The sequence below is a fragment of the Phalacrocorax aristotelis genome, chromosome 2, assembly GCF_949628215.1.
Source record: "Phalacrocorax aristotelis chromosome 2, bGulAri2.1, whole genome shotgun sequence".
NCBI classification, from domain to species: Eukaryota; Metazoa; Chordata; class Aves; order Suliformes; family Phalacrocoracidae; genus Phalacrocorax; species Phalacrocorax aristotelis.
Genome location: NC_134277.1, coordinates 88,498,850 through 88,522,932, shown reverse-complemented (window position 1 = coordinate 88,522,932; position 24,083 = coordinate 88,498,850). Strand labels below are relative to the sequence as shown.

The 24,083-nt window shown below is 38.1% G+C and overlaps 1 protein-coding gene across 8 annotated transcripts in view; it reads right to left on the bottom strand.

Annotated features, from left to right (window-relative positions):
- Positions 1-24,083, bottom strand: part of CTNND2 (catenin delta 2) — a 686,661-nt gene that overhangs the window by 130,839 nt on the left and 531,739 nt on the right. For all 8 annotated transcript variants that reach the window (XM_075084268.1, XM_075084265.1, XM_075084267.1 and 5 more), the window contains one exon: positions 8,350-8,533. In XM_075084268.1, coding sequence (XP_074940369.1) covers positions 8,350-8,533 — 184 coding nt within the window. The remainder of the gene's footprint in view (positions 1-8,349; positions 8,534-24,083) is intronic.

The following is a 24,083-nucleotide window of genomic DNA, read 5'->3' as shown; positions in this document are numbered from 1 at the left end:
GCTCTGCAGCTGGCCAGTGAGAAGGAGGCCCGTTGTAGTCAGCTGGACTTGGAGTCAGCCCAAATCAAGTCAGCAGGCCACCAAGATTCAGATCATACTTTATTACAGTGTCTGCCAAGCTAACACTCACTACCACATAAATGAAAACTGTCCTGTAATAAAAAAAAACAACCCACAGAATCTAAGCCTTTTCACAAAACAAACAACTTCACTTTCTTCAGGGCATTCGCATCCACACAGCTTAAACCTCTGACAGAAGGAAATGTAAATTAACACTACCTAACCATGCAAATATGAGTGGACATTTAATTTTCACATTAGGGACCAGTTAACAGCAGGCATGCAAACTGAAAGGAATTAAAACCACCAAAAGCTGTGAAAATAGTAATTCAAAACATACTTGAGATATTCAACACATCCCTAATCCAAGGGCAGGGTACACACCATAAGCCATTCAGCCTAAGAGGCAGCAGTTCATAGTTTTGTAATCATCGCTGAGCCGAAGAATATCTTAAGATGAAAGCAAAGGTACTGAGGCATATTAATTCTTTTCATATGTGCCTGTATAATTTCCAGCAACAGTAAATTAGTAAATTACAGGAAGAACACACTCCTGCTAGAGCAGCAAGTAAATATTTATAACTGTATGACACCCAGTGAAGTTGTTGGGTTCTACCCTTAAAAAACCCAACGTACATTCATGTTAAAGAGAATAAAAGAACCTAGTTAAAGAATAGGAACTATATTTCAGCTAGGTCCTAAATTATTGGACTCTGACATATAGATCCAATATTTATAACTTGTACCCAGACATGAAGCCCCACTGAAATACAAACAAATTTCCTTGTTTGCCCAGGGATCGCTTAAATAATATTTTGAAGATGGATGTTGACAGATCACTTTTTTTTTGGCTATCTCAGTGCAAAATCAATACATTGGGAGTTTCTTCTGCATTTGAAGGCAGATTTAGGCAAGGCAGCCCAGCATCTCTTATCAGATAAAAATGATGGAGGAAGTAGATACACCATTGAAGCTTGTTACACAGTTTTAGGTATAGGAGAGCAAAAAGGGTCTGGAATTATGCTGTATTATTTTTCAGACCAAAGGAGAATACAAAAGGCGTTCTAGAACATCAGTTTAAAAACAAAATTTCTGGTTGAGATTTTGATCAACTTGAGCCCAGAATGAACTTCCAGAGCTTTGTGGAATTTGTAGTGTAAGTTCAATAGGTTGAAGTAATGCTTTTACCAGAAATGCTGAAAGAGCATTGAACTTCAGAGTGCTATTTGAATACCACTGCTATAATTAATACAGTATGACCTTGTATAAACCTTATAAATTTGTTCATGAATATGCAAAGTGGAAGAAACTGCACTGTGAAGAAAAAGTGGGGTGCTTAAGTATCTGACACAGCTACACATTTATTTCTGTTGGCACCTTTCCCTCGAGTATCTTCTGAATAAAAATATTACAGCAGCAATCAGAGGACACTGATCTATTCATACTAAAACCTCCCTCTCCCCCCCGAATCCTAACATTAGATTTTTATTTCAGCTACATTTCTGGACTACTGCAGCATTCAGTAAGGAACAATCTCTCTCATATCTTGCAGAAATTAGCCTCTGAAAGTTTATGCTTAACTGGGATGCAATCACTGTGGCCTCTCATGACTGGTTTGTTACTTTTTTCTAGACTGGACCTTTCAGCTTCTTGAAAAGGTGAAATACATTTTCTACAGTAGACTGACTCTTCTTCATTTTTTGTGGATTTTCTGGTTTTGTTTTGTGGTTGGAAGACCAGGAATATGGCTGTGAACATTACACATGAGCTAGCGAATGTTTTAGGCCTTTTTAAAAATACATTTTTCATAGTTCATGCCCATTAAAGCAGCCTGTCTGAAAGTTCTGAATTGGGGTGCCTGAAATTTGACATTTAAACTCAGCAACAACATCTAAACTACAAATGGTTTTCAGAGCTGGTAAGTCAGTGATAGTCTAGAAATACTCAAAGCCTCTAAAAAAAGGCTCTTATATAGACAACTACTCATTGATTAAAATGTCTGCCATTAGGTAAATGCAACTTAAAGTTTACAGCTTGTTTTAGAAGATGAGAAACAGCAGTTCAGCTCGTTTTCCCTCCTGTGAACTATGTTCCCGTATGGTACTCTGGGAGGCATTATAAAGCTTATTAAAGACAGTTTTTCAAAATCCATCATGTACAAGTAATACAGAACTTCTGAGCTAATATATTTAAAAGTAAGCAATATGCCATTCAGCTTCAGCCTGGAAAAACAAGATATAGAAGTTGTGATCAAGATAACGTCATTTATATTAAATTGGAAACTATCTGGTAGTCATTCATACAGTACATGTCAGGAATCCTTGGTTTCTTCAAAATAACGGAGAATTGACGTTAGTCCCTCAGTTCCTCCACAGCTTGTCATTGCTGGGACACAGAAACATAAATGATATAATTTTAATACAAATTTAAGTTTCAGGGAAAAGGGATTGAAATTCACAGAACCAGACATTAAAAACCAAGCTTTTCCTTAGCTTCTTGACAAGGCTTTTCTCTGCACTTCCTTCCAGCAACAGGTCCTAGAGAAATTCCCAAGCTGAGGAGAGCTGTCAGGAGAGCATGCGTTTGTTTAACAATGGACACACCAGTATAGCCAGTATAACCCTGGAGTTTAGGAACTCTCTAACTGGATTCAGTGTCCTACTTGTGGCCAAATGAGTTTAACAAATGGTGTGCGACTCTGTAGACTATGTAAAACATAATGTGTTTCACTCCAATACATTCATAGAATATAGCTTGAAAATCGGCATCAAATCTGCTGGTCTGCTGGTCCTTGGATGTTAATTATACCAGCTTTGTAATTCCAATCGCTCAAAATGTGTTAAAAATACAAGAACAGTGATGATTACCCCTTTCTCCAGGATAAGACTGGATTTGAAGAGGCTAAGAGAAGGAAAAATTGTGGGTTTGGATTTGGACAGTTTCCTCTCCACAAGTGGATAACCCTGCCTCGGTATCCCTCTAGGTAGTCGTCTCTCTCCCATGCATCTCCCTTGCAGGAACTGTTTCTTAGTAAAAGCCCCTCCCTTGAGTAGGCTGCCAGTGGAAATACACAATTAATATGAGTTTTGTCCTAACTTTGGATTCTGACTGGCTTCTTAATTGAGCGTGGGCTTTCTTGTTATCTGATGCACAAGACTGCAAGGTCAGCCTGAGAAGTGCTCCTGGGCTTTAGAAAAAGCAAGGGGGACTCTGAAAAGGGCTGGCAAGTCCGAAATACACAGCGATGGACAAAATGCAACTGTTCTGCTGATAGAAGGAGAATCACAAAATCAGCAGCAAAGGTCTTGGTCCTACGGTAAGAAGCCAGCTCCATTTATACCCAGGCAAAGATATTCAGAGTTTGTACCAGTCAGTAAAGACAGAAATATATTTTAGCTTCAGTAATAAGCCCTTTTATATCTATATGTATAGGCATATATACACACATACACATATGTACATGTATCAGTTTAATTTCTTAAGAAACATCTATTTCACATATATATCAAACAATGTTTTTTCATATATATGTGTATTTCTTAAGCAACTAAACACAGGATGGATATACTGTCTGTGTTGTTTATTTTATGCTGCTCCCACATCTTCTTTTGTCAGTATGCAGCAGAGTGTTATATTCAAAACATATTATAGAAGTTCCCAAGAATATGGATCAATAGACATTGGATGCTTAGAAGAGAACTGGAGCAGAAATAAGATGGTGGGATAAATGCATTAGCTGTTAAGTGTCTGTGAAACAGATCATTCATCCACAAAACAGTTAAAAACCTGGTATTTAGGCTTCATGGTTAACACAAATTGTTTTAACAAGGTAATTTGTTCCTTCCAAAAGTTGATCTATCCACAAAATACTGCTGGGTCAGTTACATTCAATTCATATTTTAAAAGCACTTTTCCCCTTTGCTTTTCTACTCTGAGAGCGTGTTACATATTTTTTCAGTTGAAACATAATTCATGGTATTTTGTGAAAAGTTTGACAAGTCTGAAAGTACGAAGTATGAAAATCTGAAAGGTATGGGGGCTTTATAAACAAAAAATTCTTGAGTTACTCTCCCATACAATTTCTAATCAACTAATGGGGTGGGAAGATACGTATTTTAATAGATCTTTGATTTTCACAATTGCCCCTGTACCTTCACTCTCTGATGAAAAATTAAATAGAACATGAAAGAAAGAAAATCACAGCATTTTATGATTTTGTATCCAAAACCACATTAGAATCTTAAAGCAGTACATTTTTAAAATTCCTTAAAGTCCTCAGATGAGATTCTACTAACCTGAATTCATTTTAAATTCATAGCAAAAATAAGGCTCCAGACTGTATATCAAGAAAAAAGATTTTTTAGACGATCTTTGGACGGAGATTTAGTTTGGCGATAAGTAAGCCTGACGCTGCAGTTTAAGACAACATTGTACAATGTGTTTCCTCTTGATTTCTGAATTTCAGATTAGGGATTGCAGACCACCCTATAAATAGCTGGGATTCAAAATTCAGTTTTCACTGACTTTCCCTAATAAGTCTAAATGAATCAGAAACTATAAACCAAAGATACAGCATTTCCCTAATGCAAATGACGCAGTCACAGCTGAAATCCAAAAGAAAAAAAGTCAAACTTTCACAGAGCTTAATGAGTTAAGGTACTAGTATCTCAGTGGGGAAGCAAGTAAATTGGGTGATTACTCAAAAACATCACACTGAGGTCTGGCAATTTACGAAAGATGAATACTAAGAATAAATATGTAAGTCATAGGTATAATGCAGTATGAAGAGGTTTGAATTATCTAAATCATTTCAAAGTGTTCAAGTTATGCGAAATTAATTAGAACAATATTGTATTACAACCCACCCCCAATCACAAAAGTATGCAAAGTGCAGTTTGTAAGTAACCTCTTCAGGAAGGAAGAAAATAACAGGAAAAGAAGGACCGACCATTTTTGCTGCTGTTTTTCATATGATTTCATACTGATTTCAGCTGCATTACTGTGTGACTGGAGTTGCAGTATTGGCCTCACATAGCATAATTTTAAATGTATTATGAACTTTCCTAACAATGATAACGAATAAGCAGAAGAGAGTACTAAAAACTATAGTTAATAAGCAACTTCTAAATTGAAAAAGCATACAGAGCTCTCATCAAGAAACTGAGAAAAGGGAAGATCACCCGAATGAATAATAATTCATATACTGTAGTGAAAACCACAAACCAAAGATCTGACTATTCCTACATAATAGCCATTGCAAACTATTTATTAGCGTTGTATATGGGATGGATTTTATTACAGCACTTATCAGACATTATTTAAAGCTTTCAAGAGTGAATGCATCAAAAAGCCAAAGATGCAGAAGACTGAAGAAACCCAGAAGCCTCCCAGCGTATTTGTTAGCGTTAAACCTGATGTAATACAACCTGATGTCTCTAAAATCTGTCAACATTAGAGATTTAGAAGTATTCTGAAGACCACTAGTTTTCCTGTGATACTGAGCGCTGTCACTGATAATCCTGATGCAACTGATACTGACCGGTGTCCCTTCAAGACAACTTCAAAACAACTCAAACAAAAAGAGAAAAAGAAAACGGCGGAGGACAGCCTAACCAGAATCCCAGAAGAAATTCTCCCATGGAAGCTGACAATGGATTTTCCCTTTACCATGTAAGCACAGCAGCATCTCAGCCAGCAGTGCCATTACATCATCTTGCTTTTCAATTCCTCCCCATCCAGTGAGATCTTGAAATGGAAATACAAGGCTTGTAAATAGTCACAAGTAGAGAGTGTGATGGCTGTGCAGTTCACTGGGGGTAGTGAGTATTTGAGGAACACTAGCTAAGGTACTACCTGCATAGAGCACGTGCTACTCCAATCACCTCCAGTAAAATGCAGAACTTTCTAGTCTTTTCTTTCTGACATTCATTTTTCCCTCCACCCTGCAGTCCGATTATCTTAGCTGAATACAACACAAGAATACAGTCACCATTTCAGAGGTCAGCTGACACTTTTCTCCCTTGCACAAACTCAAACCTGATATTTTGTTCAGAGAGAGATTTTCAACAGTGACTGGGGAAAGGTAAACATGAAAGCTCCTGCTGGTGTGAAGCAAAAGTAAGTTCAACCCTCTCCAAATGTTCTGGCTCTGCCAAAGAGAATCCACACAGACTAAGTGGGATGAAATTATCTAAAGAAGATGGATGAAGGCCAAATAAATATGGGGAGGAGAGAAAGATGCATCTGGGAAATAAGGAGGGTTTGAGATCAGAAAGATATTAAAAAAGCCACACTATGTTTGAAGGGCCTGGATTTAGAAGGAAGACCAACCTGCTCAGGACAGCCATTTGAATTATTACAGCTACCTGGGAAGGATTCAAGAGTTATAATATGCACAGTCTTTTGCAGGCAGATATGAGCTTATTTGGCACGAGCTGACCAGAAGCCATTCTGCTATGACAGCATCCCATCAAGCACTTGGTAGTAAGCCTTGCTGCAAAGTAGTGTGTATTAGATCAGGCAACGTACCATTCTCATGTGGCCACATGTCCTCAGGCTGACCCAGAGTGCAGGCTACAGTAAGCTCACATCAGTTTGCAAATGGGCGTGCGCATACACTCACAAAAAAAAAAAAAAAAAGAAGAAAGATTTCAAGACCAATGTGTAATGAATCCATCAAGTATGAGGTAGGATGAACCGAGGCTTGCATGATCAGTGATGGACATCAGTCCTTAAGAAGCAGTGGGGAAAAACTGACAGGTAAGATAGAACTTATGGTGTGGGGAGACCAGCACTAAACATGCCCTTTCAGATAAGGGGCACTGTGAAGCCCCAAATTGATAATGGACACTTCTTTTAGAGGCAGCTTTTTAACTGAGATAGGTTAAACATCAAAGGTGTAAAAAGTATAACCATAGTACACATCTTCATGGAACAACTTCTGTCACAATGATTTAAGCAACTTTTTTTCTAGTGTTTTGAATGTAATGCAACACAATTATAGGACCAAACTATTTTCAAAATCAATACCACTCGGATACAGATGCCTAGCTTCAGTCATATATCCAACCATAGGTGGTATTCACAGGTACATACTTTAAGTCCAATACAAGTATATTTGCAATATGGAAGTTATTACCTTCTGTATTCCCCTCTCTTCTGATTATATATAAATTGTCAATAATTATCACTTTTTCCCTTAAACTTTTCAGATATTACTTCTAAAAGGGAGACATTTAATTTGATGAAACAGCACGAAGAGAAAAAGGTGCTTGCTACAGATATGTGAAAAATACTGCTATTTTACTTTGCCTCCTAATCAGTGGGGCTTTTTGTTTTGCTCTTTGATGGATATCTGCTTTGAATGCAGCATACAACATAGACTGTATTACTGATACGTACTATTTACCTAATAAATTTTCTGTGATGTATGTAAAAAAATTAATCAATTTTCATGTCTCTCAGACAGATTACAGAATTGTCAATATAAAAAGAGTAGAAAGTCCCTTGCCTACTATGTTAAAATATTTCAACAAAATGATATGTATTGGAATTCAGAAATTGCTATGACTCAATCCTTTTGTAAGGCTTTGTCAGAACTGAAACTCTTCTTACTCATCCTATTTTTGTTCTCACATCTACAGCAATTTTTAGGAACGGACAGATCATGTTGCACATATTTATATAAGTGCACCTTGGTGTTCCATATACAAGTTTGGCATATAAACATAAATATAAATAAATACCATGCTTGTTAAGGACCTATTTAAGTATCCTAGTTGCACAATGTTAAATTGGTTGGTCCCTTATTGAAATCCACTTCTCATCTTCACAGGGCAGAAAAAATCTACTGCATATATTTATCATAACTTCAGCAATGGCATCCAGAACCTGTAAGGCATGTTATTTTTTTGAGCATCTTCATTACTTCTTGTGCTGATTAAATTGGGTGTAATAGTGAGAACATATTGACTTCACTTAAGCAACTGGGGAATGGGACAAATCTACAAGGAGAAAAACATCTGTAATGTAAAAGCTTGGATGAGAAGATTGGCCAAAGCTGTTAAGAAAAGAAAAATGGAAAACCACAGCAGCACTTCTAGAGATTGTTTTTTGAATGGCCTGAAGCTTGTTTTGTAATTAATTTCAATTTTCTTCACAGCACTGAGAGTCACCGTCTTCACTGACGCACACACCAATTATTTACTTTACAGATGCCTAAGAATGAGAAACATCAATTCAAGCCAAAGCACGATGATTAAGGCAAAGCAAATGTTTTGCAGTACTCACCTTAGGCACCCAGTGGCATTGCGCAGCACCTGTGATGAATGGAGTTGTATTTTATGATCATCCTGGAGTGGAGAGTTTTCCCATCCAGAGTGAGGGATGATCACTGCATTGGTCAACACTGCGAGGGCATCCTGGATGATTGGCATTTTCAGTGCATCACAGGAGGATAGATTCCAGAGAACTCCTACAAAAGAAGCAGATTACTAATAATTAACACATCTGCAAAAAAAGACTGAATAGGTTTTGTTTTTTTAAAAACCAACCAAAACATTTCACAGCATTGGTGTGCTTAATAAAGCTGTTTCCATCAAGAAAAAAATAAGACTACATTGTAAATGGGGCTGAATGATACCTGCAGACTTTTGCAGTGGGAATACAGCTTTGAACACACAAGAAGTAGTCACAGCCACACTGAATATTTCTCAGAGCTAAGCCTAGAAACTGAGCAGCCGGTTATGATCTAGGCCTAGTTAGGCTGTGAACCACATGCGGAATGAAGGAGTATTACATTACATGTAGTTTTAGGGCTTGGACTTCAGATTTCTGCGTTCTAAATAAAATTAATAAAAACCAATAGCAGAAAATAGCAGTGATTTACTCTATCACTGTTGATAGACATGCATTGAGACAACAAACCCCCAACACTTTCTGTGATGTTCAATGTAATGAAAGAGAATGTCGGTATTACAAGCAAAAAGACTTCCTTCACAATCTGATACAGTAGTATGGTATTATCCTGGCTTTCAACAAGCCATTTTTCATTTTGTAAATATTTTACTGTACAAAGTTAGAGAATACTACCAATTTTTGCATAGAAACAACAAGCTTAATGGTACAACTCACAAGGAGATTTAGTAGAATTTAAAAAAAACCCCTTCTGTTAAAATTCATCATGTGCCCAAGAAAAGGAAGAGCAATCACAGAATCATAGCATGGTTTGGGTTGGAAGGGACCTTTAGAGGTCATCTAGTCCAACCCCACCCTGAAATGAGCAGGGACATCTTCAGCTAGGCCAGGTTGCTCAGAGCCCCGTCCAACCTGACCTTGAACGTTTCTAGGGATGGGGCATCTATCACCTCTCTGGGCAACCCATTCCAGTGTTTCCCCACCCTCACTGTAAAAAATATTTTCCTTATATCCAGTCTAGATCTATCCTCCTTTAGTTTAAAACCATTACCCCTTGTCCTGTACGAAACAGGCTTTGCTAAAGGGGTTGTCGCCATCCTTCCTATAGGCCCCCTTCAAGTACTGAAAGGCTGCAATAAGGTCTCCCTGCAGCCTTCTCTTCTCCAGGCTGAACAACCCCAGCTCTCTCAGCCTGTCTTCGCAGGAGAGGTGCTCCAGCCCTCGGATCATTTTTGCGGCCCTCCTCTGGACCCGCTCCAGCAGTTCCATGTCCTTTCTGTGCTGGGGGCTCCTGAGCTGGACGCAGCACTGCAGGTGGGGTCTCACCAGAGCGGAGCGGAGGGGCCGAATCACCTCCCTCAACCTGCTGGCCACCCTGTTTTTGATGCAGCTCTGGATACGGTTGGCTTTCTGGGCTGCAAGTGCATAATCAAGAGCCCAAGCTTTCTGAACACAGCTGCAAGGATCAGGGCCATTGCTGATGTGCCACACATGAAGCAGGCAAGAAACTGTTGAGGGCAATAGAGACCCTGCTTTTCATTCCCTCATGTATTTGTGTATTTGCTGGAAAAGGACATTTGATTTTCGTGCTGTGCCAAGAGCCTACTGCTGCTGGCAGCCACTAGTGAGGGGGGAACCCAGAGGAGGGCAGTACCCTGCTCTGAACAAGCAGTGCCCTTTATTTTTGCCCTGTGTCCTCTGGGGAGAAGCTGTAAGAGTAAGCCTGCCTCCTCCTCCCTCTCCTCTAGAGTCCAACCCTACTCCTTCTTACCCTCCTTCCTGTAGTGACAGCAGTGTGCCACACACCTAACCTTGAGGGGAAAAATTCATTTTTGCCTTTACAGCTATCAAGTCAGAGACAGAGAAAGATTATCATCATCATAGACATCAGGTTACAAATATGAACATTACAGTATCAAAAGCCAAAGTGAGTGGTGGTGGGAGGAAACTGTTAATGACCTTATGAATGTAGACTCAGACATTTATGTAATACAAGCAGCAAGAACACCACTTGCTCAAGGCTTTCTTTAGCATTGTGTGTTTTGAAGGAGAGGTGTAATTAACATGAATCAAGCTACATTTTTTGTTTCCCTTTAAAATTGATTACCTCTGTGGGGAGACTGTTTCAGTTACACAATTTCATGTTTTAATTATTTTATATGGAACTACATGCAAATACAGTTATGCAGTATAATGTAAAAATTTTGCTTAGCATACCAATAAAAAAACCCCCACCTTAAAATAATCTCTATGTGGTAAACAGGCAGAAAATGACAGCTGTTAGCTACAGACCCAAAAAAACCCCAAACCAAAAGAAATAAGAAAGGTGTTCATTTTCACATTTAAGAATTGCTGCTTTAAAGGGAAAAGAGTCATTGTTTGAAATCTGTTCTGAATCCCTTTATGAAAAGTAATACTGTATTTAAAGGAATAAAGACCTTCATAAAGATATTCATACTCACTTCTCTATGAGCTGTTCTTGGTAAGCTTTATTGGCGAATCTACTATTCCTGAAATACCTAGTATTTTGCTGGTTTTAGTCAGTACAAAAACCAATGTGGTCGCCTTTTTTTTACATTTATCTAGATGTGTAAATTTTGTGCATGGCATTGAAGCAGAGAATCAGGATGCAAATCTTTCCCCCTTCGAGGTCTGATTTAGATCTTACGCAAAACAATGTGTTGCTTTTTTGTGAAGAGGTCCTATTTTGGAAATAAAACAGAAAAGAGAGCTTTCATGGCAACAAAACAGAACTTTGGGCTTCAAGAACTAGTCATAAACTGGAATAGCAGAAAAAATACAAAATAAGCAATCATAAGAGCTCTGCCTGGCAAAAGGCTTAAAAATGTGTACATACACTATTTTCTATTTACTCCAGCTTCTTGCTAATTAAAAGTAAACTCATATAAATACCATGCTAAGTTGGTATTCAGCAATACTTGAAATGCCCAGAAATATTCTTTAAGTCCTTTTCCTCTATTTAAAATCCACTTGACACTGCACACAGGCTTTTGCTGAATAAACTGCCATAGTAACAGGCGAGCTCCAAATCCAAATAAAACCCTACATAATTCACCCAAGAGCCAAAAAAGTAGGGTCTGGTTTCACTAACTGGAAATCAAACCTTCACAGTAAGAGGATGAAGGGATCACCAGACTAAATTAGCTGTTCTACCTTCTCCTAAAATGATTGTAAGTCAAAGCAGAGTCAAGCAAAACGGCATTGCCCAGTAAGCCTGACACTGTCTACAAAGTTTCTGCACCTCACACAAAACTTTAAGGAGTAAGATAATCTTCTACTGCCCTAGAACAATGCCTTTTATCTGATTTTAAGCCTTTGAATAGTACCAAGTACATTAATGGAAAAAAATTTTTAGTGGAGTCTGCTACTTGCTGAGGTTGGTATTTTAAGAGCCTCCTTGTTACCCTTCCTTAATTAAGGATTTGCAATTATGAAAGGGCACTGGCAATTCACTTCCAGTGACTTTTGCTGAGGACAACCTGGAACTAGATTTACATGGGGTCTAAGATGATGATCCATTCCCTTGACTTTGCAAGGGGAACTGATAAAAACCCAAACCTTTTAGCTGAGGTATCTTCCATGATGGAGCTACCTCTTCTCCATATGACTGTGAACATATCTTTCAAGCATGTATGCATTACATACCCTTTAAGACTACAGTAAGGAGCTGGTACTAAGATAATTTGCCACCTTACTCCGAAAGGCCTGACTGAATTGGGTTTCTGAGCACAATAAGCAAGTTTGGAATACCCTCAGAGATGCCTCGACTAAACCAGGTTGATGACCCTAAATCATTTGTGCGTCGTCAACTGCCCACAGGAAGGGAAGGGACTGGACTCGGCATACCAGTGGTTCATCACGAACAATGGAAACCATCCTGCTGGATATGGATTGGAAGAGAGCTGTTAATCCAACAGCTCAATAGTCCAGCTCAACAATTCAGCATCCATAGACTAACTCTTGGGAGAGAAGTGGAAATAAGGAACTCAGCAGATCAGTGTTGAACATTCCCTTATCACTTGCGTTCATAGTATCTTATTTCCTCCTTTCTTTTAAGGCTGTGATGCATTCAGAGTAGGCGTTTTGTCTCCCCATTTGCAGATCACCTTAGGTTGTGTTGGATGCTATGTAGAAGGAGGAAAATAGCTATACCAGTCTGATCATATCTATTTGCATGTTGAAGTTTTTCACCCTTACATACAACAAACTGAAGGGAGCAGGAAAAGTACCTTGTAATCCCATTTTGAGATTAAAACTAAGGAGAAACTGGTACTGAAAGCATTTAGCTCGTTCCAGTTGGAAGATGGATTTTGGGTCTGAATACCAGTTACTAGTCTTGCAGACATCAGATAAAGAAGGACTCTTAGAGGAGTCTATAGGAATGCTTGCTATGGAGATCTTACTGTACCAAGTTACATCTTCTAGAGTAGCTTATCAGAGGATGTGCATCTACTATGTTCAACAGGTTATTTAATGCACTAAATGTAAATCATCTTTTCTAAGAAGACCTTTCACAGATAACAGCAGTTAAATTTAAAAACTGGTTATAAATATTGAGAAAGGTTGTACTCAACCTTTTCAAAGATGTAACTGTACAGATGTAGTTCATAAGGAAAACTACACATAGATCTTAGTTAAGGCAATTTAAGTTTGTTGCTACTGGAAGAGGGAACTGAGGGAACAGAGAACCAGGAAAACTTTGATTTAACTTTCTCTTAGCCAAAATCCAGAAGATTGAAGACAAGACCAACCCTTTTAAAAGTGCAGTCCAGGCTGACGAGCTGTTACTACTGCTTAGCAGACAGAACTTATCCACCATGCTTTCAGCTTAGAAACAGCACTCCTTTTTACATAAATTAATTTAAGCTACTGCAATAGATAACACATCACTTACCCTAAAAAAGCAAAGCAAAATATTTTAAAAATTTGAAGACACTCAACTTAATGGAGCAGTCTGAGCCAAAAAAACATCATCTCTGAATCAGGCTGGAGCTCAAACTCATCCTGATTAAACTCTTCAAAGCATTTTTTAGCTAGTGTTTTACTTAGAACTGGTACTTGCATATGTATATCTATAGTCAGATATAGCTGAAGACTTGATGAGCCACATGCTACCCTTATTCCATTGAAAGTTAAGAAAACGAAATCATACACTCCCATGCAAAAAATATCACACTAGCAAGAGAACATGTGCAAAATCAGGAAAATCTAAACAATTATTCAGTGCATGTTTTAATGCTACCTCAAATTATTACTTTTATATGTATAAACAAGCCCCTTGGAACAACTTAGACTACAAATATAAATGGAAACAAAGAAACTGGAAAAGTCAGCTTTTCTAAAAAGCACTGCCCCTGCCACACTGCAACTATGTATTTTATTTTTTATTGCATTGCAGAAGATGTACTTTGCCAAATAAATTACAGGGTAAAAAGTATCATAAGTAAACAAATATTACTGGGAGAAACAAGACTGATTCTTCACAATTTGGCATGTTTAAGTCAGCCTTAAATTTATACTAGAGATTTTTCTTATTCAATATTCTTTGTTAAAAATTAAGATCTAAAAGTCTTCCAACTCATCTAGGTTTTTCTCTTCCATCTTACCAGTTTGGTCATGGACTGATGTAGGTGTCATTTGGTAGAGCTGGGAGACCCTGCATCCCAGTAAGAGCGAACACAGCTTTGTCAGGCTTTTCTGACTATATGATGAAGGCACATGGGTTCTTCAGGGAGCTTCCCTCATGAACATGACTATGAGGATCGAAATCTGAGAGCTAAATACCCTGCACAGAAGCCAAGCACAAGGGATCTTCTGCTGGAGTCCTTAGGAAAAGCACCTTCTACCCAAGCTCTCAAGCACTATAAAAGTAAGTTGCTGGCTCTTACTGCAGCTTTGACATTCAGAGGCCCCTGTAACTGCAACGCTGCTCTGCAGAGCTAGATCTGCTCTGTGGCACCAGGGTGCGGGCTCCTGAAATACTGCACCAGTCCTACTGAGTTCAGGGCAGGGACAGAGATGAAATCATTTATCTGGCTCAAAAATGTACATCTGCTTAAATACAACTGGTGTGTAAGAAGCACAGGAGCCACCCCACAACCTCAGGAAAACTTAACTGATATGCTTAAAAGATGCTGAATGCCAACCACAATAGCATTTCTTAACATTAAGAGCAAGAAGGCTTTACAGCTAGCTCAACTGCCAAGGTGAGGAATTGGTCTTGGTAACAGACTTTCTGTAGGAAACAAAAAGTGGCTGATTTGAATTCTGGCACCTGAACAATTCACAGCTCATAAGACAGCTCCTTAAAAGCCCACTTTAAAAATGGCATAACAGAAGAGGAAGTTTCACCAATTTTCTTGAAATAATTTTGCAACTGGTTACTGAATGAATACCTGTGTGCACCTTCCTGTAATTCACTTATTTACATGCACAGAGGTGGTTTTCTATCTCTGTATAAGATGACCCATGAAAAGTGCAAACTGAGAAAGACTAGGTTTCAGTGAAAGCCATGGGCAAGCAGGAGTTTAAGGAACAGCAAGCAAAGCTACAGCCAGATGAGTTTTCTTCCCTTTGCAGCCACTCATAGCCTTACAAAGGAAAATAAGACTAAAGATTATTGGTGGGGTTTTCTTTTCATTACAAACAAACACAGCTTGATATTGACTACATATAAGTACATGACTACATATAATATAAGTAATACAAGCATTTCCTCTGAAAAGCTAACTCTTTCTTTCTCAATTACTGGTCTTTTCATTCCAAAATTACACCTAGGATTTTATTGAAACAAGTAGAAGGGACCTATTTTAATATTGCTTGCAAACAAATCCTGTCCAAATGCTATTGCATTAACTGAAAAAGCCTGTATTCTTCTCACAAGACTGAATTTTGACCTAACGCTGCTGCTCGCTCTCTGCTGTATGCTTCAAAATAACGTGTAACTGTGGAAGGGAAGAACTGTCAGAGAAGAATGTTAGACAGTCATTGTCTTCAATGTTAGGCAGCAGAGGAATTACTCTAAGAGTTGCATTAAGTTACTGTGGAAAGACCAGTGGTTCCTGCTTAACTTGTTTTCCTAATTGAAGAAATTCAACTGGTCCCATAAAACACAGAAGCCAAACCAAATGCAATTAATTCTAAATGAGAGAAACACAGGAAAAAATAAATCACCTATTCAAACAAATTTTCACCCTAATACATGAATGGCAACACCATTCCCAATGAAATACCTCATCAGATACCAAGGAAATAAAACAAGGATGCATATATGAATGGAAAGATTTTTTTCCAATACTTACACATTTTACTGAAGAATTTTTTACCCAAAATCAAAATATAAAAAAAATGTGTTTGGTAACAGACACAGAGAACAAAAATATACTTTTTTGAACTGAATACCACGCTCTAAGTACCAAACTCCTTTCTCATAAGAACCAATTAGGAAGTTAGTCCTATCTATAAAGTCAAATCCTATCTAGATGCAAAGTGAAAGGCTCAGTGTACACTTACTAAAAGAAAAAAAAAAACTTATTCACTAGCCACAGCTTAAAATTACTATATAAGATAAAGACAGCACTGAAAATAGGATTACTGGCAGTGGGGGGGCGGCTGGCCTCTGAACCTAAAAAATGAAATTAGTGGTCACAGTGTAAAAAAGTAATTTCATCACAAAAAGAAAATGTTTCAGCATATTCTCAAACCTTCATTTTGTATAAGAAAAGTGAAATATTCAGATCTGTTTCAAACAAACCTATTTTCAAAAGAAAATTTAAGTATTCTGTGTTGCACTTGGTAAACGTTTTGAAATACAGGGTGGTTTTAAACTGCAAGTGTTTTAATATTCCATGATTCAGACAGTGGCATCAAAAATATCTGCTGAGTTGAATTTTTCCAAAGGATTACTACTTGCTGAGAAAGTTCAATGCAGCTGTTAGGTCAGGCCATATGTTGCAACAGATGTCCTCTATTTATCATTCCAGATTGCCTTGTTTGATCTTTCCTCTTAAACTTAGATTTGACCAAAGTAGAAAAATACAAAAATCATGTATGTAGCATATCAATAAGCAAATTATGAAATTGTTTTCATTGCCACATGAATCAAAGCGAGTTGAATGAATTTTCCATAGCAGATGCATCTCACTGATTGCACAAGGGAAAAATGGTTATTTCCCACTTAGACTTGGAAGTTGATGTGGTTCATACATGGGAGTGATCCCAGTGCCAGAGAGAAAATAAGAGTAAAAAGGGACCACCTTGGGTTTTGTGCTGAGACTGAGTGTGGTGAACTCAGGATGAGTGAATGGGAAGTTGCCTGGGAAGTGAGGAGGAGGAGGAGGCAGGCTGTGAAGGTAATTTTCATGAAACCAGCCCCCAGCAAACCCCTAAGTGAGAGGGAACCCCCAGCCAGGGGCATCGCACTGCTCCCAGCCGAGACCTCGGCACCCCGGTGACTTGTTCTGGCTCTTACACCTTGACCTCCAGGGAGACAGGCACTGCCAACACAAGGAAGGTTTTGTATCGCCCTTTTATCAGTGCGTTCTCTTTTACCTATAACAATACTTGCAGTGCAACAACTTGCAGAATACATCGGTGCCCCAGCCTGTTGCTATGAAGGCAGACCAAAAGATTTTAGAAGGCATCTGTTTTAAAGCCTCTTCTTATTTGACTTGGAGCAGCAAGGGGTGAAGTAGTTAATCTGATAATTCATAAAAAAGTTGAGAATGATTCTTCATCAATACAACAAATCCTATCAGTGGGTTTTCCCATTTTCAGAGCCAAAATACTGACAGCATATTGAGAAAGGGTGCAAAGATTGCTTTATAATTAGACAGTAAATTGTAATAGATTTTGTATAAAATGACTCAGTTAAACTGTCAATATTGTTTGCATAAGTGTTATTTGATTAGACAGCATCATTTCTGAAGCAAAATAACACAACTTATTAAATTACTTTCAGATTTGCTGTTACATACGAACTATAAATAGGATGTGTTTTGAATGGCTCTGGGATGTCTTGAAGATGTCATAGCCTACAGGTTGGAAATCAGTTCCCCAACAACTTACAGGTGTAAGCTGTACAGCCTTTTACCTTCCCAGTTTGCAAGGAAAATGGCTATGAAGATTTGGTGTCTCAGTAAGTGACTGCACAATGGATTCACAGGATGACTTTATAAAATGCCAATTAATTCCTGTTCTGAATTTGTCTGGAAATCACTTCTGCATTTCTAGAAATGACGACAATGTTATCTGTAGGTGATGCTAAAATCTAAAATTTAAACTTTGTCGTACTGTAGTTGTACTGTAAAGAACAATGGCGTTCCTCCTTACATGGCTGTGCCTTCGTACAGCAAATCCACTGAGCCTGAAATGTCGGCTGATTAGTCTGGAGGATTACAAATAGATATTTAAAGCATGTTCTTAAAATTATGATGACATAATAGTGATTTTTGAAGACTTTCTGTAAAACCTGCAAGTAACTGATTACTGGGGTGGAAAAGCAGAGTTACCCTGCAGCCCGCTAATCATGCTATTGCCATTGTTGGTAACAGGGTTTGTGCTACCTTGGTGACACCTCTGAAGCTAAGTTGCTTGAAGTTGTGGTGGGGCACTTGGACTTTTAGATGGATCAACTCCAACAGCCACTTCAGCAGGCCAGGTGGCTGCATTTGTTTTGCTTTTGCTTAGGTTTGTATAACCGCGTGGCATAAGCAGAATTTTATCAAGGTAACAGTAATAAGTAGGTTTTTTGCATACAACAATTCCCTTTTCCCCATAACATGATTTTAAATGTAATAGCAAGGAACCATAAACTATTCTCTGCAAAGTTTGAGCTGTGCGATGAAATGCATGTTTATACTGCAATCTGAGACTTGCAGGAGATTTGACAGAGTTGGGCATTTTATATGAAATTCTCACTGGCTCACAAAGCTCAGGGCAGAGGCTGAAGAATTCCTTGTATCTCAAACAATGGGAGTAACTATCATGTTACCTTTGGGAACTGAAAAGGCTTTTGTACTTGAATAAAGGAATATTATAATATGCGATTCCTCATTCAGTCATTGGCTTCAATCCAGAGCAAATGGATACGAATTTTCAGCACACAAGTAATTTTATTAATGTTCAAGACAATTGTTATTTAAAACATCTAATTAGAAGTAAATTAGTGCAAAAGATTTAATCAACTTTTAAAATTGATTGTGCTTACAATTGCATCCATTTAAAGAAAGAGTAGGAAAGATTTAGTAGAACTAGTACCCTTCAAATCTCCCGTTTGAATGAAATGCATTTAAAACATAAAAGCAAATTTTAGTGCCTAAGCAAGTAGATTTGAAAATTGTGAATCTTACCCTCAACCTATTATTTCAAATATAATTAAGGTTAAAATCTGTAAATCACCTGCTTCTGTGTTTAGTAAGTTCCTCTAAGCACTTTTTTAAAGTTATTACAGGGAATTTGCTTCTCTGCAGAGGAGAAACTAAGCAAGAAACGAATGAACATCTTTTCTTACCAAAATCAAAACAAACACTTCAGAAAGCCATGTTTTGTTCTAGCAGTTATCCATCTCCAGACTTAAGCTAATTCCTTGACTTCACAGGACATACTGATCGGATGTTGGAGCTGGAGGAGAAGCTAATTCACAGACCTGCACCTCAAGAGGCCTTTGTTTACTTTCTGCGTTTATCCCATGTCTCCATTTTCTTTAACTACGTAGAGTTATGAGCCCCAAATGATATTTGGCAGTCTTACTCTCTTAGCTAGGCATATATTGAACGAAATTTACATCAACCTTGCAGCAGCAGTATTATCACGGTTACACCATCATGACAATTTAAGCACATAGATGGCTTCTCACACTGTGTTTGAAAAGTTTGTGATATCCAGGATGCGTATATGGACCTAAAACATATTATATCTTTATAACCTAATTTTCAGTTAATGCAATACCAAAACCCTCTTTTTGGTTCCAAAAGCAACCCACTTTACACATTTATCTTCCTACCTATCTTTTTATACTAACTATCAAAGGCTGCTAATTAATTAGGCTTTTCACTGGCCAGGCTTCCTTGTACTTGCATAGCTCCATTACAAAACTTGAATATAACTTAAGAAACGGGGATATTTAATATGATCAACGCTGAAACGTCATATAATATAAATCCTCAAAAAATAGGGATATAATAGAGATTTTAAGAATTACATTACGGTGAAATATTATACGAATGAAACTCATGGAAGAGTTTGATACTTCTTTATTTAAGTCTGTGGGAAAGTCACCTCAGAGTGGGTTAAAATATCCTTTACTAATTTTCAAATCGCATTTCCAAAGAGCAACAGGGCTACAAATAGTTGCCACCTCTAAATGAAAAGTTTATATCACAATAAAATTTCACATCTGTGTTTACACACTCCACTAACCAAGCTAATGTCAAGGGCACTTTTGCAGAAAATTATTAAATTGATAAACTGCTTCAAGATCCTAAGTACTAAATAGTCAGCCCTTTGCCATAATATTGTTAAATATGATTTACTATACAAAAAATCACAAATATAATGCCTTACAAAGTCCAATTAGAAAATAACACCACAAATAGAAAACAACTACAGGTGTGAGATGCTGACTTTGGGAACCCCCAACAGAAGAACTGCCATTGTACTAGGAAGTTAAAAATTCTAAAGAACTGGCCGGAATCACCTAAAAAGATTTAAATCATAATAAATCTTCCACTGAAGTAAGCCAAAAGGTCCATTTAAATAGAATACTCCCTTAAACCTGCTTTACGCATCACTGCAGGCTCACTGACTTGCAATTACACTGATTAGCAGAGACACATGCAAGGCTCAAAGGAACCTTCTGGAGTATCTTGACCAACCTGCTAACAACTTAGGCACATACTAATAAGAAGTATGTGATCAAGAGGAGGTTTAAACTGCAGCGGTTACCTCAAACCAGATAGATATAAGGAGGATAACATATAATTGCTTTCAGTAACACTGACAGACTATCAATAAGGTTACAAATACCTGATTACAAACATGTGGCATCTACTAAAAATGGAACAGAAATGTAAAACAACTGCATAATTATGTTGCATAACATGGGGTGACAACAGACGACCAACCAAGCCAAAACAGGAACTGGCCACAGCTGATACTAAAGGCAACACTGATGAATATTAGAATCAAAAATCTGGGAAGTAAATGAAAATTTTTTGCTGTCCAGCCCAACCATGGGCCAAACTCACTTGCACAAACCAGTGCTTCTTTGAAAGGAACGTTATATGCAAAATGTCTTATAATTTTTTGCAAGAATGGAATATATGCTTTTTAATTCAGTGAATAAAAATGTGAATGAAACATACAGAATCTGTATCTATCTACATATGGTATATATGTATAGTGTTAGTTTATGCTTTTTAAATATTTTTTGTAAATGATAACTTTCATAATTTATATATTTTCAGTGGGCAGTAGTTAAATCTCTGACACCTTAACGTCAACCAAAATAAGAAGCAGGGTGGCTGCCAGAACAAGAAAAGACAATTCCCCCTGACATTATTTATAGCCATATTTCTTTTATCATCTTGTGCTTTCTGAATGTGGATCCTACACTTTCACCTTTCAATCAAATACGGTACATATGGTTTGAAAACAGGTGATACAGTCATATAAGGGGCCTCTTTAAACGGAGTTGTTTCTAATTCAGCTACCTCATTGTTCATAGGAAGAAACTGTGTTTCTATTTGCGATGGATTTTGTTTGTCAAAACAAGAAGAATAGCAGTTGAAATCATTTTGTCTGAGACAGGTACCCAGTTATCAGATGGAGCTGATGGAACAAGAAGCCAGTGTATGTTGTCTAGCAATAACTGCTTGACTTCACCTTCTCCACAAGGCATCAACAGGATTCTTCTGTTATCCTGCTAACGCTTCATATTTTTCATGTCACTTTTTTTTTCATTATAGTAAAACAAATAGAAAGAATGCTAAAATTGAATTTTGTAGAAGGGTTCATAATTAAATTTAACTCCGGAAAGGCAAGAGAGTCACAAATCAGCTACTCGTTGTCATTATTAACAAGTGAAAACACTTTTTTTTCTACCATCTGCAGGATCTGTGCTAATTTTGTACTCTGTTCTTGTCTATATTTATTAAGAAAGTGTTAACATTTAATTATTTTAAAATAGAAGGCTTTTATTTTTTTCCCATTAACAGGAGCTACTGTGGAAAATAGTAGCACAGCACTGGGGTGAAAAGATGGCTAAATTAAGTATGATGCATCCAGCTTATACTGACTTCTTTTAATTCACAGACCTACGTGAAACAAGATTTTGTAATTCAGATTCTCCTTGATGCTGGAAATTACAAGAGGCTGTAGGTCATGCTGAAATCTTTATTTCTATCAGAGTATTTCATCTGCATAAATGTATATATTAATTGGTATACCTCAGTTCATCCAGGTTCTTCTCCTAAAAAAAAAAAAAGTGGCTGTGGAAGTGTTTCTGGAAGAGTAATCTTTTAATATTTCAGGAAGCATTTCCTGGGCATTAACACCATTTAATTTCATAATAGCCAGGCAGCAAACTTCCCTCATGGCTTCTACATGGGATCCTGCACCAAAACCATTTGCTCCATGTAAGAAAGCCTTGAAGCTGTATCACTTTGCAATAAGGTTCAGTTCGCCCAATCCACAAATTTGAGCATGGTACGGTTTTCCAATACAAGCCTGAGTCCTCTGCTATCAAGAAGGAGAAAGATGAGATAAAGGAAGAAGTGAAAAACTCCATTTTGGAGAGATTATGGCAGAAAGAAATCTCTGGACAAGAGGAAAAGCCACAAATGGCACTGAAGGCAATTCTCACAAGCAAGGAACTACTGGGATAGAAACCTGGTCTGCAGGTTTAAATACCCTTCCAAAACCAGTCTTGAGATAGCTGGAAATTGAAATTTTAATCTCTTTAGAGAGAAGCAACAAGAAGGAAGAAAATGCACATGTTTGAGGAAGGAACTAATATTGTATCTTTCACTCTGGTGGGCATGTGCTTCACAGTACTTGAGCAGGCAATGAATGCTTCGCTACTGTTCAGTCAAATTGACCTGCTAAAAACCTCTCCTGCCTTTACTTCTTCCCTCGCAGCTAAGTGCCTACTCAGAATAATTCACACCTTCGTCCTGCCAGATTTCTGGACAGGTCATTAAGACTTGATAGCCTCAGTTCCCCATCTGTACAGCTGAGATAAAGACATTTCCCCACCTAAGAGAAGCTCTGGAGGGGTATTTTGGGGTGGCGATGACAGAGTCCCTGCAAATTCCAAAGGCAGGAAACTTTGTGTCCTTTCTAAAGTAATAAACAAGAACAGCTTTTAGGTAGACAGGATGCACAATCAACATGAGATGGAAAGGCTCAAGGTATTATGTTTACTCCTAAAACACACATTTGCTATTATTTTCTCTGTACTCCCTTCAGGCTATGGTGGCACTACTGAAATAATTATCTTCCTGCCACCTCAATTCACAAAGCCTGACAGGAAGCAGAAGGAACTTTAATTTTCCCTTGTGCCTGCCACCAAGCCAAATTTTTCATTACTGAGGCAGCTGCTGTAGGAGCTATCTTTCCTTCCCCAGAAAGGACAGAGGTAAGGAATTTAACTGAGGCAGCCATCACACTACAACACTTTACAAAAAAGAAAATGAGCATGGATTCAGATGTGCAATTCCAGCCTATTTCCTAAAAGATGCAAGATGAGAGTTGCAGCTATGAGCATTGCTTTGGAAAGGAGCTTTGCAGAACACTACCACTACCGGGTTTGCATTTTCAAAGCAAGGGCCAGTGATATGCATTCTGAAAGGCACAAAACCCAGCCAGGGCCAGCAGTGGCCTTCTGGGATATACTGACTATGACAACAACAAAAAAACCCCAATACAATACCAGACCCAGGAATAAAACCTTGAAATACCACTGACTTTGTTTCCATTCCTCAGGGTCACCATCCAGCTCTGCTCCCCTTTCATCAGCATTTCTGATTCTCCCCACCCATGGGAGCTGCACCTACCCTTACAAAGGCTGGTTACTGCCTAGCACTGATGGTCAGCACCTGCTCTTCTTGGTAGTAATAGTTTCAGGTCATGCTAGTGCATGCATCCTTTCTTCCTGTGAGAATTCAGGAAAATTTAACAGCACACTGTGCAATGTAGGGAATGTAAACTGTAGCCTAGTATCCTTTCTTTAAATGACCTAATGATATTAAGTGTTCCATCTACAGACAGCATGGGAAGTGCCACTGTGACTGCTGAGGTGCACTGCTGATGTTCATTAGCAGTTTGCCACTTACTACTCAGAATAAATAGGCAGAATGTTCCCTGGAGCCAGGACACAGACAACATAACTAAGAAACAAAAAAAGTATGTTGAATTGAAAGCAGTGGTTACACTTTATTAGATCTGCCAGTAATTCTGTCACTCTGCAGGAGGCACCATCCAAGCTTGTGTAACCCACTATCTCTGCCCCATTAATCCTGCCTAACTAGCACGAGATGATAGGTGTTGTAACTAAGAAACAGAACGAAATCCAAAAATCTACATTTAAT